This window comes from Semicossyphus pulcher, unplaced genomic scaffold (assembly GCF_022749685.1).
Source record: "Semicossyphus pulcher isolate SPU_LCO1_2020_fin unplaced genomic scaffold, fSemPul1.0.p SCAF_7, whole genome shotgun sequence".
Classification (NCBI taxonomy): domain Eukaryota; kingdom Metazoa; phylum Chordata; class Actinopteri; order Labriformes; family Labridae; genus Semicossyphus; species Semicossyphus pulcher.
The window spans coordinates 4,679,568-4,695,134 of NW_027211748.1; the positions used below are offsets into that span (position 1 = coordinate 4,679,568).

Consider the following 15,567-nt stretch of genomic DNA (forward strand, 5'->3'; position numbering starts at 1 on the left):
TGTGTGCGAAAGGTTATCTGTCTCTGTGTGTCAGCCCTGTGAAGCCCCGCCTTCCACCCAATGACAGCTGGAATAGGCTCCAGCCCCCCCCCGCGACCCTGAACAGAATAAGCGATATAGATAATGGATGGATGGATGTTTCTGACAATTTAACTTTTGTTTTATTGTTTACAACCTTTCTCCTATTTTAAAATAAAATGTTCTCATTTAGATCTCTCGTCTGTGAAGGTTCTCAGTCATCCAGGTCATGGTAATTCTAAGATTAATCCAAAAGGCAACTGGACCCACATGGTTGGAGTCTAAAGTTAGAAATATAAGCCTAATTTCTGGCTCCATCCACCAGTCACTTTGGAACTGAAGAAGCCTTTCGGATGGGAGGTGAAACGTCTTCAAGAACGTCGACCAAGTCCAGCTGCCTTTTGGATTAAGCTCAGAATTTAGGTCTTTTATTTGCAGAACATGACGACTGGTTAAGAAAACCAAAAGATGCAAATAATGTGTTTTTCAGACCTTGAATAATGCAAAGAAAACAAGTTCATGTTCATGTTTAAACAGAAAACAGGTTTTAACTCAGGAAGAGTTCACAGATCAATATGTGGTGAATAACCTGGTTTTTAATTACAGCTTTCATGCGTCTTGGAAGACTTTCACATCACTGTTGGGTGACGCAGCTCGGCTTTGTTTGATAAACATCCGTCTTCCTATTGATCACATTCAGGAGGTTTTCAGTGGGGTTCAGATCTGGACCCCATGACATGTGACATGTAGAGAGAGATGCTGATTCAAACGTTTGGAGTGCTCTCTTAATATTTTCCGGAGCTGTATATTATAACTTGGATATTTGAGTATATTCCTCTTTCAAAATAGAATCAAACTACTGTACAAGCTATACATTTAAAGATAGTGTGCTGTTATGGAAAATCTTCAGAGTTAAAATAACTAAATGTTATATTAAGTACTGAGAAGTTTACCTGAATGCTACCCAAAAAGTTCATTATTATTACTTAATATAACAGGTAGAAAAAGGTACTCATAAGACTTTAAGTATACTTCAACATAGTGTAACTAGTAACAAATAGTAGCCCAATAATATGGAACCAATCCATGTTAAGTATACTCAATCATATTCTTTGTGCAACTTTTAATGTAATGTAGAGTTTGATTGGTAATAGTTCTATACAACAAGTATGTATCTGAAACATAACAACGTATATGAAATATTCCTTTAGAAATCGTACTCTTCTATATTTCAGGATCCATCATAGCTGAATTTAACCAGCAGAAAACTTCAATTTCCTTTCATCAAATTGTCACAAAAACTGTATCTGGGGCTTTTGTGGCCCGGGGGGGTCTGATGCATCTCCTCACATTCCTCTGTTTTAAACTCAGAGTCTAAAAGAGTTTCAAAGTTTCACACTCAATAGCAGAGCTTAGAAACCTTCAGTTAAACGTGGACATCACCACAGCTGAGGGGGGCAAGGATTTCACCCAACATCAACGCTCCTACGAGGTTCTTACAAGCGCCGGGGTCTGTGGTAAACTGCACACTGCATGTTAGTCACGAACAGCTATTAATGGAGGGTGAGGCGGTGGCCCCTTTTCTCTCGCCTGGCTTTTTTCATATCCTTGTCTTTGTCTTGTGAAGGTTTGTCGCTTTGCCTGGTATTATTTATTGACAAGTCTTCTCCACTCCCCTGTTCTCTTCTTTTCTTTCTGCCTTCTCTCTGTCACTCTCCCCATTATTCTCCCTCTCTTCCTCTATTTCTGCTGCCTTTCATCATCCGTCTCCAAACATATTCACCCGTCACCCCCTCCCTCTCTGCTCTCAATCTCTGCCTCTCTGTCCCCTTATTCTTCACTGTCTCTGCCTCCTTTTCTGTCACTCTTTGTCTTTCTTTCTCATCGATTCTCACCTTCCCTCGCTCTCATTATGATTCCTGTTTTCTTATCTTTACTACATCACTTCTCTTTCTCCTGTCTCCTCCCCCTCCACTCTCTTTTTAAGACCCCACAGCCATGTCGACCTCTTCGGGGGTGGACCACGCTGTGATCGGAGGGGTGGTGGCTGTAATCGTCTTCATTCTGCTTTGCCTCCTCATCGTCCTCGGCAGATACCTCATCAGACACAAAGGTCAACTGCTCTCACACACACACACACACACACACACACACACACCTGCACACACACATGAACACACAGGGACACACTCATGCATGCATGCATGAGCGTACACTGAGATACACTTGCATAAATATGGATACATGCGTACCAAGACATGATCTCACAAGTACAAACATGCATATGCATACAGATGCAGGGGTATACAGGCATGCAAATGCCTTCATATGGATTCAGAGCGCACAGAGCTCCTGCTCCCTCTCAAAGCTTAACAAGAAGATGAATGAATGACAGTAAATTAATATTTATTCATTGCCTTTTAAAACATTTTCACATAACGTACCGTGAAAATAGATTTCCTGACGTCAGCGACATGTTTTCAATTATGTGGTAAACATGAGTTTGGTGCGAGTATAATTGTTTTCTGGCCTTAATACTGATTAGTTACTCTGCTGCTCATACGCTCTGGTGTGAGACAACAAATTAATGTTCATTTTTCTGCCTTTTCACTCTTATTTCGGTCTCAAAAACACATTTTAGCACATGAACAAACAAGAGAAAGCAAATGTAGACGTCTCAGCTTCTGCAGGGGGGGTGGAGCAGCAGCTTTAAACCCAGGCCCTGGTGTCTCCAGCTGCTCCTGAATATTGAACACAATTACTCGGTGGCCATCGCTCACTGATGCCCAGTCTGCTAAGGGGTCATGTCCGTGTCTCTGCATTAGTGACCCCCTCTGGTTGGTTAAGACATTTGTGCAGGAGCGCGGGGCGATAGTGTGAAGGTCCTCACTGTCTGGTGAGTGCATTTGTATCTGTCTGCAGGAGTGATGGATTACAAGGACTGTGCTACATGAAAACTCACTTCAAAACACTTAAGCAACAGGTGCATCAACATGTGCAAGTTAAAAGCAGAAAAATATCTTTAATTCAGCTCTTTTTCCTGCTTTTCCCACAACTTTGAAAGACAGCCAGCGCTCTTCATCACAGCTGAAAGAGTACGGATGTGTTTTCTCAGGTCCTAACAGGTGGTTTTATACAGTAAGGTTTTATACTGTAACACATATCTCTCTTCATGATCTCCGGCCTGGCGCTGACTGTCAGACCACTTTCAGCCTGATGTTCTCAGACAGCTGAGAACATCAGGTTTCTGTTGTTCCTCTGAGCTCCTGTTCAGCATGCTCTAACAGTAATGCAACTTTACTTACATCTGAAGCATGATCGCATGTTGAATCAACCACCTGTCTAACTTAACATACATACTTGGTCACTTGATGTCGACTAAGCCAACAACTCATCTAAATATATTGGGTGATAAAGACAGAGACACAAAAAGCTTCTAATAGCCCTCTCTGACCAACGTGAACCCGGTTCTGGTTCTGGGCTGGTGCTCGTGCTGGTTCAACTTTGAGAACCAACTCGAAACCAGTTTGTTTTTCCACCTGCTCGAGCCCCGTGGAAGAGCCACGTCATGTCGCACTCTATACGTGACCGCTTTTCCGGTTTGTGTTTTTGGTCACGACCTCGCCCCTCGCCACTGACGTAAGCGGTTTGTGGTTCTAGAACAGCAAAGAGTCGGTGCCGCTCTGGAACCTGTTTTCCTGACTGTTCTGAAGCTTTCAAAACAACAGCTCCAAACCGGCCCTGAAACTGCCTCGGGCGAAAAGGGACCTTAAGATTATTTTATCAGAGCATAAAAAGGACTTAAAATCACTTAAACAGTAAGATATATGTACAGATATCATCATAATGAGAAAAACTGTGAAAATAAAGTTGAGCTGTGAATTCTCAGACGTGGAGAAAAAGCTTTTAAGACATCGAGGTTTCATATAAACTGCTCTTAAAGTGACATCACTTGTTATACTTCTCAGGAAAGCAGGTCTGAAGCAAACATTGAAATTCAGACATTGATAAGCTGTTCAAAGAAAAAGTTCTCTCTAACCTAGATGCATAAAAACTTTCCCTTCCAACTAAATTTAGCCTGTTTGGAGCCGAGGTGTCTAGACGTCTCAGGACCTGCAGTCCAAAGTAATTCTCCCTGAAAGTAAGAGAAGAAACGAACACTTACTGTGAACTGACTTCTTCTATTAGCTCTGACCAATTATAACCAAAAGCCGTCCACATTAAGCCTCTTCAAAGTAAAGTCTTTCCATAAACAACCTTTTATCAGCTGTTCTCCGGACTCTGTGTGCCCACAAAATACAGAAAACTTCTCTATGAAGTTTTTCACCCACATAAGAAGTGAACAGGAGCTAAAGTCACACCTGAAGTCATCATTAAGACTATATATATTTGTTAGAACCAGCCTGCTGGTCATTTCATATCTCCAGTGTTTGACTTTTACTGCCTCAGCAATCTTATTTCTCCCCCCCGCCCCCTCTCTCTCTCTCTCTCTCTCTCTTTCTATCCTTGTCTCTTTCCGTCCACAGGAACGTACCTGACCCACGAGGCCAAGGGCTCGGACGACGCCCCCGACGCAGACACGGCCATCATCAACGCGGAGGGAGGCCACTCCGGAGCAGAGGACAAGAAGGAGTACTTCATCTAGACATGGGACGGAGCGGTGGAGGAAACGGAGGAGGGGGAAAAGATGGAGGACGAGGCGTAGAGGGGAGGGGAGGAGCGAAGGGAATAAAAAACCTCCATTTGTTTTCACGACGCTTCAGTTCTTCACTCGGTTGGAGGGGTGACGGGAGGGGAAGGGAGGGAAAGAACTGTGGGCAGGATCGAGCGATGAGTCGAGCTTCAACTGGTACTACCCTCTTTGCATTGATACAGGGAAGTGAGATTTGCACTGACACACGGACGAACTGAAGTCACACACACACACACACACACACACACACACACACACACACACACACGAGTCAGTTGGTGGGAACAGTCCTCTCACACAGACTTAAACACATACGAGCCTCCTACTAACATGTCTGAATGAAGCATTAACACATTCTCACACACGCATCGATCTCATCTCTAACTGTCAGCGCCTTGAAAAAGCAAAATTGTAACTCACATTCCGGTTTCCTGAGCTGATATTTCACTTTTCACGCCACTCCGAACCCATCTCCTCAACATTTAAACCCAAACCAGCTCTGTCTTCTCACATCCGTGTTCCCATTCCCTCCATCTAACAAGGCAGTATCCCTCTGTAAACATCCTAGTGGCAGAGAAATCCATCCAAAGCATATTATGACTGACAAACATAATCTCCCTCTCTCGCAGTTTAATCTTTTTATACCATCAAACCTCCTTCCCGCGTCCTCGCAAACCCCCGATACGAGCCGTCGAATTTCCCACAGCGCAGCAGCCACACAACATGCAACACGAAAATAGCATTCCCGCCTTGTGCTACCAAGCTGAGGGGCTCCAGTATACATATATAAATATATATATATAGAATTATATAGCATTCTTTTTACTTGACAGAAAATGTTTGGTGTGCTGTAAATACACTGTCTCTCTCTCTCTCTAGATCTCCCTCTCTCCTGTCTCTCTCAGTCTGTTACTGCGTTACAGTAACTTATATACTCAAAAAGACAAAAAAACTAAAGCCTGCCTGTTTTTACTACATGCGTGGAAATGCAGAGTTGAAACTATCAATATCTGGGGAAAATATATTAAAATACCGACGATGACGTTGCGATGAAAACTAACCTTAACTGCAAATCTTTGTATGAGGAACGTTTTCCTTCTGTTTCTTTGACTTCTGTTGCTTTTTGGGACTTATGAGAGGCCTCCTCTCCTCAGTGTCTCAGCGTGTTACCGTCAGTGTTAACCGTTTACAGTGTCCGTCTGTTTGTCAGTCCACGAGTACACATGAATCTACGTTTTGATTCGTTTTTGTTGCGCCACCTTCAGTGCCACCATTCCCTCCCTGCGTTGTCAGTCCTCCGCTCCCAAACACTAAACTGTAGCAAAGCCTCGTTCGAACGCAGCTTCGAAAGGTGTCTAAAGTGTTTGTTGGAGTCTTCGACGGAGTATCACTTAACATTCCCTTCGACCCGCGCGGTTTTCTCCCCCGCGGCGGACTGCTCTGTCTTGGCGAGGCCACCTGGCGCTGCTGTGGCATCGCGACTGTCTCCGACAAAAGCTGGCACAGTCGTCGCTTCGGGGAGGTGAAAATTCTTGCTCGCTTTCCACAACAGGGCCGCCTACATGCATTACAACAAAACTTCCTGGCAAAAGCTAAAAAAATCCCTTTCTGTTTTAGTTTCTGTCTCTGCGAGCAGGAGGCATTCGCCAGCTTAGCAAAAGGTTCCCATAAAGAAAGGGTGTTTTATTAAGGGTGGGAGTTCGCCTTGGCACTGGCGAGCTCCACTTGGCCCGGTCGTGGAAATTGATTGCAATCTAACTAAGAGGCTCTGGGCTCCAGACTGTACACATGCCAACGTTTGGCTTGGTGGGCAGGGAGCCGAGCCGGAGTCTGGGCTGCGCTAACACTGAACAAAGTCATTTAGGAACTTAAACGTCCTCTCTGTTTCTCCCCCCCCTCCTCCCTCCGCTCCACTCGTCCAATTCTTCTCATTCTTTAATCAATCATCCCGTCTGCGTCCTGATCCACCTTCACCCTGCCTCTCCCACCCTCATCACTCCTGCCCCCCTCGTCTCTCCCTCTCTCCCTCCATCTCTGATCGATGTCTGATTCTCATGCTGGTCCGTCTCTCTGGTTCAGGAGTCGACATAAACGTACAGTAGAAGTAGAGCCGATGGTTCTCTGCGGAGAGGAATCCATTTGCTGTTGTCAGTCTGCCCGTAGACAGTTACGTCTGTGATAGTTTTTGTACCCCCTTTTTTTGGGAATGTTCAGGGATTGTGCTTTTCGTACCTTTCCCCGCATCGTCGCAAACCTAGCTAGCTGCTGTGAAATCAAGCAGCCTGGCTGGTGCGTCTATAAGCTAGCTATACTACAAAGGTTACTGTGACCTGAAGCAGGGTCGGTTCTCGTGTTATTTTTCTTCACAGGGACGATTCAGAGTGGCTCAGTAAGTCGATGCTGAAGTAAACTTGGCTTCAACAATGTTTGAATTCTGCTGGAGGCTGTTTGGACGTGAATCAGACGGCTTTAAACAAACCAAGATTAATTTTTCCAAGAATTCAGAGCCGTGTTTGCTCTGCAGCTTTTCACAGTGTTCATGTCTGCAGACCAGAGGATGGGCTTTGTCTCACGGGGTTTCTTGTCCCCTTTGAAGAGTAACCTTTGATTTGTATTTAACCCCAGTCTAATCCTGCGAATGGAGAAAAGGAATACCTGCCTCATACTCAACAAAGTGTAGTGTCTTTAAAAACTAATGGACCTGTATTTGCCTGTAACTTATCGTCCTGTCCTTCGTCTTAGTTAATGTGCTAGCATGTAGCTTGCATGAGAAACGGTTGGAAATGTAGATAGTGTTGGTAGATGAGAAGTGCCGACAAACTCCTCTCCTGAGACAAGAGTGGCGGTCTGCCCGGCTGACCTCCCTGCCGTTCTCTGATCTGCAAACATCGGGCCGTGACCCAGTTAGACCCGTGTGTAACCCTCGACTCTGCGGTGCTCCGAATAGAAACGGGAGGAAGAAGTAGGACTCATTCTGCTTTTCCAACCACGGCTACATTTCAACCACGTAGGGGTAAAGCGGCGTTAAATTGGGACAAGCGTTCAGTCTGATTCATATTTCATTGCATCAGTGCAGTATTGACTAGCTGTCATCTGATGCTAGCAAACAGCAGCTTATTTTCCCGTCTTCATTCAGACCGAGCCGTCCTGCCCCAACACTTAACTCTCACTGCCTCCTCTTCAGGCAGCCGCGCACCGCCTGCCACTCATTCCTTCTTTTTGTAGAATAAACAAATTCAGTTTTTTAAAGGTGTGCATAATCTTTTCAGTTCAATTGATAATCATTTTTTAAAATTAGATTTCCCAAAACTTGAAGTTAGCGTTTTTCTTTCGATTGTCTCAACGACCATTTTGATATAATTTCGTGTATATAGTGTTGCCTTTACTCTTTCAAGCACCCATACACACTTTGCACACACACTTTGGGTACATACACATCCACACACATATCTGGATATGCACGCAGGCATGACGTCTGTGACTATGGTGTATTGGTACATATGTGTGTGTATGTGTGTTTGTGTATGAGTGTGAGGTGTGTATTAATTGACCCAGACAGACTCCGGAGACACTCGGTCGTACGTGTGATGCGTTCACAAAACATTGTTTTAATTTCGATGACTAAAATGACGTCTTTGTTTTTAGGATTATTACTTTGGATGACAAGTCTTCCTTTTGAATAAATATCCATATCACATGAGAATAGTGCTGTCATGTATGTTAATTTGTACTATGGCTGATGATGTCATCAAGGCGCACCCAACCGCATGCTGTGGTGGGTCTGCGTCTGTTGGCTGTTACGTTCATACAAAATTTGTTTTATTTTATTCTTTTTGTTCGAATACCAGTTGAGTTGTTGACTTCAATAAACATGCATTTGGGTTAATTTCACCTGTCTGGTTGTTGCTTCTTCCTGTTCAGAGACTTTCACAATAAAGTTCATTTAGAAGGTTGCATGGGGGGTCATTTTCCTGTCGTGGTTCCTCGTGGTTTTTCTCCAGCACTGCAGGAAAATGTGACATTTTGTCGAACATTTAAACACGAGAACAAAATACACTTTACTCTTTAATTTGGTTTAATTTGTTTGTTCGAAGTGTGGTCACAGAGCCTCCATTAGCAGACAAATCACCAGGGGAATGTGTTTTGTCCTCCCTGACTTGAAAACATGGGAAGAATATTTTGAATAGAATATTTTGTAATGTCCCACTTTATTTTAGGATGAGCAGTACACTGAATAATCACGTTGTTGAGGTGCAACCATCTATTTAAATCAACTTCAAATGTCTGTGCTGTTAAAAGAAATTACATCTCTGAACATCCATATGCATATCAAATCAAACATTCATATTAATAACTCAAAATTCCGTATTTTTAAATCACTTTCGCACTCACAGATTTTCTTTAAGGATGTTATTTTTCCAATAAATCCAGATTTTTCCAGATTACTCGTAAAAATCTTCCTTTTTATAAAGCATTGCTTCCTTAGTTTACTCACCTTTTACACAATTTACAAACATTATATTTGAATAACCGAATGGATAAAATAAAATAGTTCACATGGATGTTATCAACAGGTCCTCACTGTAAAAACCAGCCTCCTGTTTCTTGTGCCATGCAGTTAAAGTAAACGGCCAACAGAGGGCAGCACAGTGCAATTATTCAAAGTCCCTCCTTCTCAAACAATGACCGACTGTCTCTGCTCGAACTTTAATTAGATTTGTATTGACAGTAGTCTTAATATTATTTCTAATAAAGAATATTAAATCATTCTTTTGTCTTTTTCACACATTAAAATAACATCTGATCACAGTCTGTTCATCTCTCTTTCTTTTTGTTCCCTCTTTTCCTCTGTGGTTTCCTTTGATCCTTATTATCTTTTCCCTTCCTCCCCCCTTCACGGGCTGTGGTTTGCAGAATATAGTTACCACATGTTGATACCAGTACAGAGGTTAATGATGAGCCTTACATGTACACATGCTGCTGGTTAATTAACAGTAAGTGGTCACAGCCCTCACACAGACGGATGTTAATAACTGTCCGACCGTTTGACGATTAAAAACAGGTTTCTGCTGAAGTTGTTCTTGAATACAAACGTATTACCTCTGAGAATAATAATGCTGTTTCCATCAAACCAAAGTGAACAGAATACATCAAAGGTTCTACAAACACACTGTTGAATTCTGAGACACACCGAGCCGTTATTGAACATGTATGGAAGTAATCCTGTTACAGCAACATGTCACTCAAAATCCACATGACACACGTCCTCGTCACAGGAACACAATCTGAAGGAAACATTACAATGATGAGGTCATTCTAGTGATTATTGTTATTAGTTTACTTGTCAGGGACAAAGACATTGTGACTGACATGGTTACAGTAACATGAGACATACGTATTACACATAGGGTTTCCAGCCGAGGCTCATTTGCAACCCCTGTCCCTGGTTAGGCTTTCAAAGGTCAGTACACGTCATCATTAAACAGAGCACATGAACTTAAGTTGCATTCTCATACATTATACAAAAAACACACCTTACTAACATTTTAACAGCGGCAAACAGAGAGTGTCTGTGTGCATGATCCGACAGTCTAACAGTCCTGTCACATTGGATTCAGTTTTGGTGAATCACAAGCACAAACTGCTTACGAATTAAATCTCATAATGAGTCAGTGAACATTAAGAGATCCATGTGTGCACAGAACAGCACAAATTCAGCACTCCAAATCAAAACAAACGTTTTGGACCGGATGTCGTTTTCATATTGACTGACAGGCGTTTTTATAAAGAGAGCAGACGCAGGTTTTCTGATACTTAAAGGCTACATTACATCAAAATAAAGAATAAAAAATGTGTGTAATCTGCTTCATCAGGACTGTGTTGACGTCCCCATCTGTCACATGTCGAGTCAAATGTGATTAGATTATGGACATACATGACATCACCTGTCTCCAGCTGTGCCGTCTTAAACCTGTCAGAAGATCAAGTCCAGAAACTGTTCAAACTTCTGATTTCATGTAGATCCACATTACTTACAGCAACCACCCCATTATGAACATACTCATAAGGGCCTTAACGTGCGTGTTAAAACCAGTAAAACCAGCCTATATGTTTCTCAATAAGAAAAACACAAACAAACCTGTTTGATGTCAGAATAAAGACTTAAATGTATTTCCGTCTAACTAACCTGATTTCCATTTCGTGGGAATTTAATTTAAATAAAAGCTACCAAAGAATATTCTTAGTCTGAGGTGCATTCAGTTGACAGTTTGAAGTCATACATGTTTAAGTTTTCATGTTCAAAGCGCAGTTCACGTTGCGTCCGCTGGAGCGCCCTCCACCTCCTCTCCGTGGAGTCCAAAACGGAGATTTTGGAGCGGGGAGGCGGGGGAAGAGGGGGTGGTGGTGGAGGGAGGGGGTGTGTGCTACTGATTGTATGAAAGGAGGGGGGGAAGAGAGGGGCAGAGAGAGAGAGAGAGAGGAAAAGAGGGAGAGAGGAATTCAGTCCTGTTTAAATGGGAATCTGGAGCGCAGAGAGGAAAAGAGACGCAGACTGAGGAGAGCAGGCAAACAAAAAAAAGTGGAGACAGATTGATTTTACGCACGGGAAGAAACAGGGAAACGAGAAGCAGAGAGGAGAGCAGGAGAGAGGAAAAAAGAGGCATTGGATTTTGTTTTTTTTTTCTCTAAATTTGGCTTCTCTCACTCTCATGACTCAAAGAGGATTCCAGTTAAAGTCACCCGCTCGGGAGGAATTGATGGTGTCTTTTCGGGGAAGCAGAGCCGAGGGGAGGAATCTGAATGCGCTCGGCTGAACCATGCCAGCCCTGTGGATCCTAACTTTAGCGATCACTTTGAACCAAGGTAAGAGATGTTTAAACACGCTCGGGCTCAGCTGCTAAAGCGGAAAGTTTCTTTTTAATGCCCTTTTTTCTTCTTCTGCCCTTCCTCTTAACCCTGCTGTGTTCGGGTGTCTGTGCGCTTTGTGGGTGTCTTTCCGTCTAGGCTGGCACTGCATGTGTTTGTGCTCCTGTATGTCTGGCAATGTGTGCGCGCGCGTGATTGTGAGCGCGCGTGCACGTGTGTAAATGTGTTATGTTGTTATAGATTTGTGCTGCCCTGGACATCATCATTATAGCCCGCAGGCGCTGAAGGGAGAAGAGTCATGGGGTGTTCAGGGTCTCCGCTCTGCTGGGGGAGAAATGAGATTTAGAGTGCTGACACAAACGTTGCGTTCATTTTTCTTCAATTACACGTTCATGAGAGAGATGTGCAGCATCTGCACGCGACATTGCTTTGACGTGACCTTTGCAACGCATGAATAGAGAGATTTGGTTGACACAAACAAACGCAGTGTGGGTCAGCAGAAGATGTGTTACAATCACTCGCACGTGCACAGACACACACATACGTACACACACACTGCGCATAGCCTGCCAGCAGGGGATGATTGATGAGGCGGGGATCCAATGCACAGTCTGGCTTTAACATGAGTCACACAAGATCAATTTCCATCATGCACGAGCACACACACACTGCACGCACGCGCCAGGCACGTGCATTTCTTCAATCACAATGTGTGTTTCTAAGAAAAAGAGTGGAGAGGAAAGAGCAGCGCAAGTATCCCTCGAGACAGAAAGTCAGAATGTGTGTGTGTGTGTGTGTGTGTGTGTGTGTGTGAGAGAGAGAGAGAGAGAGAGAGAGAGAGAGAGAGAGCGAGAGATAATAGAGACCTGTGCGTCCTCCTCTTAGCATGCAGGTAGAGTCTGGCGTGCTCGCGCCCGCACGCGCGGCCCCGCTGCAAACGTGCAGGTGCCAAGAAAAATTCATATTTTACCGTAAAGACGGAGACATATTCAGTGGACTGAAGGAGAGCCCCCATTACTAATATTAATGTCCCTCTTTATCGATCACCTTGATAGATTGCCCTTTTCGTCTCTCTCTCCCCTTCTACACACACACACACACACACACACACACACACACAATTCACTGAGAGACAGGATGAGTGTGCGTTTGTGTTTGAGGGCAGTCACGGCTCCAAAGGCAGAGGTGATTAATTGAGGTGGCCTGATGTGAGCAGTTCAGCTGTGTGTGTGTGCGTGTGTGTGTGTGTGTGCCCGTGTGTACCTGCCTCAGCACCTGGGTCCCCGGTGCCGCAGGCCGCCGGTGTGATGAACCACAGACGGTGATCTGTGCAGACAGACAGTGAGAGGAGCTCCCAGGCTGCAGCAGAGCTGACCGCCTCAGTAGAGTAGAACAGAATATTATCACTGCTTTATACAATGAAGTAGAACAGAGCCACACGTGGAGGGAACACAGCAGCAGCCTGAGCAGGCTGAGGAACGGATGCATCCGTCTTTAGATAACAGTTGAACTGAGTGCATCAGATGAACCCGGCTGATGTTACGATAAATCTTTGACAATCAGTCATTGTTCGGAGCTCCGACTCATTACGGCCACAAAGAACTGAGAACACTGGATGTAGTTGGATGAGAGAGTTAATCAGGTGAGGAGATTTTGATTGTTGCAGCTGTAGAGAATGAAACAGAACAAAGCAGAGCAGGAAGAGGAAAGAACAAGACAAGAAGGAAACAAAGGAGAACAAAGCAGGAAAGAAGGAACACGGAGCAGAAAAGAGCACGGAGGAATGGTAAAGAACAAAAGGGAACAGAGAAGAGAACATGACAGCAAGAGAAAGGAACCAAACAGAACGAGAATGTGAACATAGTGGAACAAAAGAAAGCAAAGGGCAACACGGTAAAAACAGAGTAGAACAGAAACAGAACCTAGTAGGACAGAACATAGCAAAGAAAGGAGGAGAAGAGAAACACAAGGAAAGAACAGAGCAGAACAAAAAGAGAACCGTAGAGAACCGACCGCAACTGAAAATAAACAACAGAAAACAGAACATACAGAACTGTAGAAAACACAGCAGAACAGAGGTAGAATAGGACAGAATAGAGCAGAAGAGAAAGAGAACACAGTAGAGAAATGAGCCAGAACAATAGAGAACATAAACAGAACATCGTAGAACAGAGGATGAACAGGAGAGAACAGAGCAGAACAGAAACAGAAAGAGAATGGTAGAAAACAGACCTGAAGTGAAAAAGAACAGCAGACAACAGAACCAAACAGAAAGCAGAGAACAGAAGGAGAACGCAGTAGAGAGCAGAGAGAACACAGGAGCAGAGAGCAGAGGAGAGGAAGGCAGCAGAGCAGCAGCTCGGGGTCTCCAGCTGAGCTGGTGTAAGCCTGTAAATGTGATCAGAGTGAATCCGTCCCCGACATGCAGCAGCTGCAGTCTAATGTGTGTTCAGCCTGTTTGGACTCTTCCAGGTGTCTCCTCTGCCGACAGCCCGGACCACCTCTCTGCGCTCCGGCCCACTGCTGTCCCTGGCTGCACAACACGGGCCCGCTGCCTCTGTGTGTGTGGCTGACCGCGCGTCTGCGGGCCTCTGTAATTACACTGCTCGGCCCTGTTTGTGTAAATGTGTGTGGGTCTGATGTGGCGTGTTGTGGCTGTGATCCGACACTGCGCTGCCAGCGCCGCTCTGGCCACAGGCGAGGAAAGCCTGTTTCTCAGAGTCGATTCTTGAACAGCACTTTTGCTGGAGCTGAACATTTTTGCAGCCTGATCATGCAAGCAAAGCAAGTAAAGCAATTCTCGCACTGCAAGCACCTGTCCCATCTTTCTCCTCTCTCTCTCTCTCCTTCACACACACACACACACATAGACTTTCTTTTTCTCCCGTCTCTCCCCTCCTCCTCCTCCCGCTCTTTTCTCCCGTCACTAGAATAGAGCAGAGGCGCAGATGTAAAGAGACAGGCCCAAAGACAGAGAGATGGAGGCAGAGAGAGACGAAGAGAGGAAGAGACAGCGGGGTTCAGTCCTAATCTGTTGACAAGAGGGGATGTTTGAGGAGAAACAGAGGCAGAGCACGAGTGCTCAGAGAGAGGAAGAGCAGGGTCCCATTGGCTCCAGTCTCTCCTTCAGCAGCAACCCAGCTGGACCATCAATGTTTGATGGTTTGTATCAGCACAGGTTTACACCAAAGCGGGCTCCAGGGGCATCCAGGGATCCTCAGTAAGATCTTTAAATGTATCAAGAGATGTGTTTAAATAACTCTCCTCGAAGGGCACCAATCAAAACATCTCAGAGAATCTAAACCGAGTCCAGTTTCTTCTAGATGACCCTTGACCTGGATAACCGAGCGTCTTCCAGCACCTTAAAACAGTTGATATCACTTGCTGTTACTCTGCACAGCGATGGACCGTCGTCTCTGATCATTAGTTTCAAACTCTCCACTGTTCCGCCCTCAAACAGTTGTGTAATTCCTGTCTGAATCATCAACAACAAAAATACTCTGAGATGGGGTTTGTGGGTTAAATCAGAACTGTGCTGGCATTTACAGCATGTGAAGAGAACGACAAAACGCACTCCACCTCTTTAGCTTGTTTTTATTTCTGAGTAACGAGGCTCTACTTTATGTAATTGCACTAACAGGACCTCGACAGGAAGACGTTTTTGGAGCATTGGATTATGTTTATTGTAGTTATCAAGTTATATAATTTATAACCAACTAATTCAGCATTTTACTTATTTTGCAGGAGATACCCTCTGTTGTATGGTCCCTTGTTGGGTCTTGCTAATGCCTCCTCTGACCACCAACGCCACCTCTCTGTGCCTTGTGTACGTACCCATGGGCTTTAAAGTAGGCTAATTTAACCTACCCTACATGGACTGTAGGAGCATAATGTCCCTTTTGTATTCCCGTGTTGTAAATAGGGCCTTTCTTTAGGGTCGCGTTCAGATCTACACAGTGTCCTTTCATTTCTTTGAATGCAGCCATGGT

The 15,567-nt window shown here is 44.4% G+C and overlaps 2 protein-coding genes across 4 annotated transcripts in view; both read left to right on the forward strand.

The window, feature by feature from the left end:
- cadm3 (cell adhesion molecule 3) overlaps nt 1–8,597 on the forward strand; it is a 118,531-nt gene extending 109,934 nt beyond the window's left edge. For both annotated transcript variants that reach the window (XM_069684019.1, XM_069684020.1), the window contains 2 exons: nt 2,006–2,131; nt 4,545–8,597. In XM_069684019.1, coding sequence (XP_069540120.1) covers nt 2,006–2,131; nt 4,545–4,663 — 245 coding nt within the window. In that variant the 3' untranslated portion in view covers nt 4,664–8,597. The remainder of the gene's footprint in view (nt 1–2,005; nt 2,132–4,544) is intronic.
- Nucleotides 8,598–11,173: 2,576 nt separating this feature from the next.
- kirrel1b (kirre like nephrin family adhesion molecule 1b) overlaps nt 11,174–15,567 on the forward strand; it is a 103,821-nt gene continuing 99,427 nt past the window's right edge. For both annotated transcript variants that reach the window (XM_069684472.1, XM_069684473.1), the window contains exon 1: nt 11,174–11,575. In XM_069684472.1, coding sequence (XP_069540573.1) covers nt 11,530–11,575 — 46 coding nt within the window. In that variant the 5' untranslated portion in view covers nt 11,174–11,529. The remainder of the gene's footprint in view (nt 11,576–15,567) is intronic.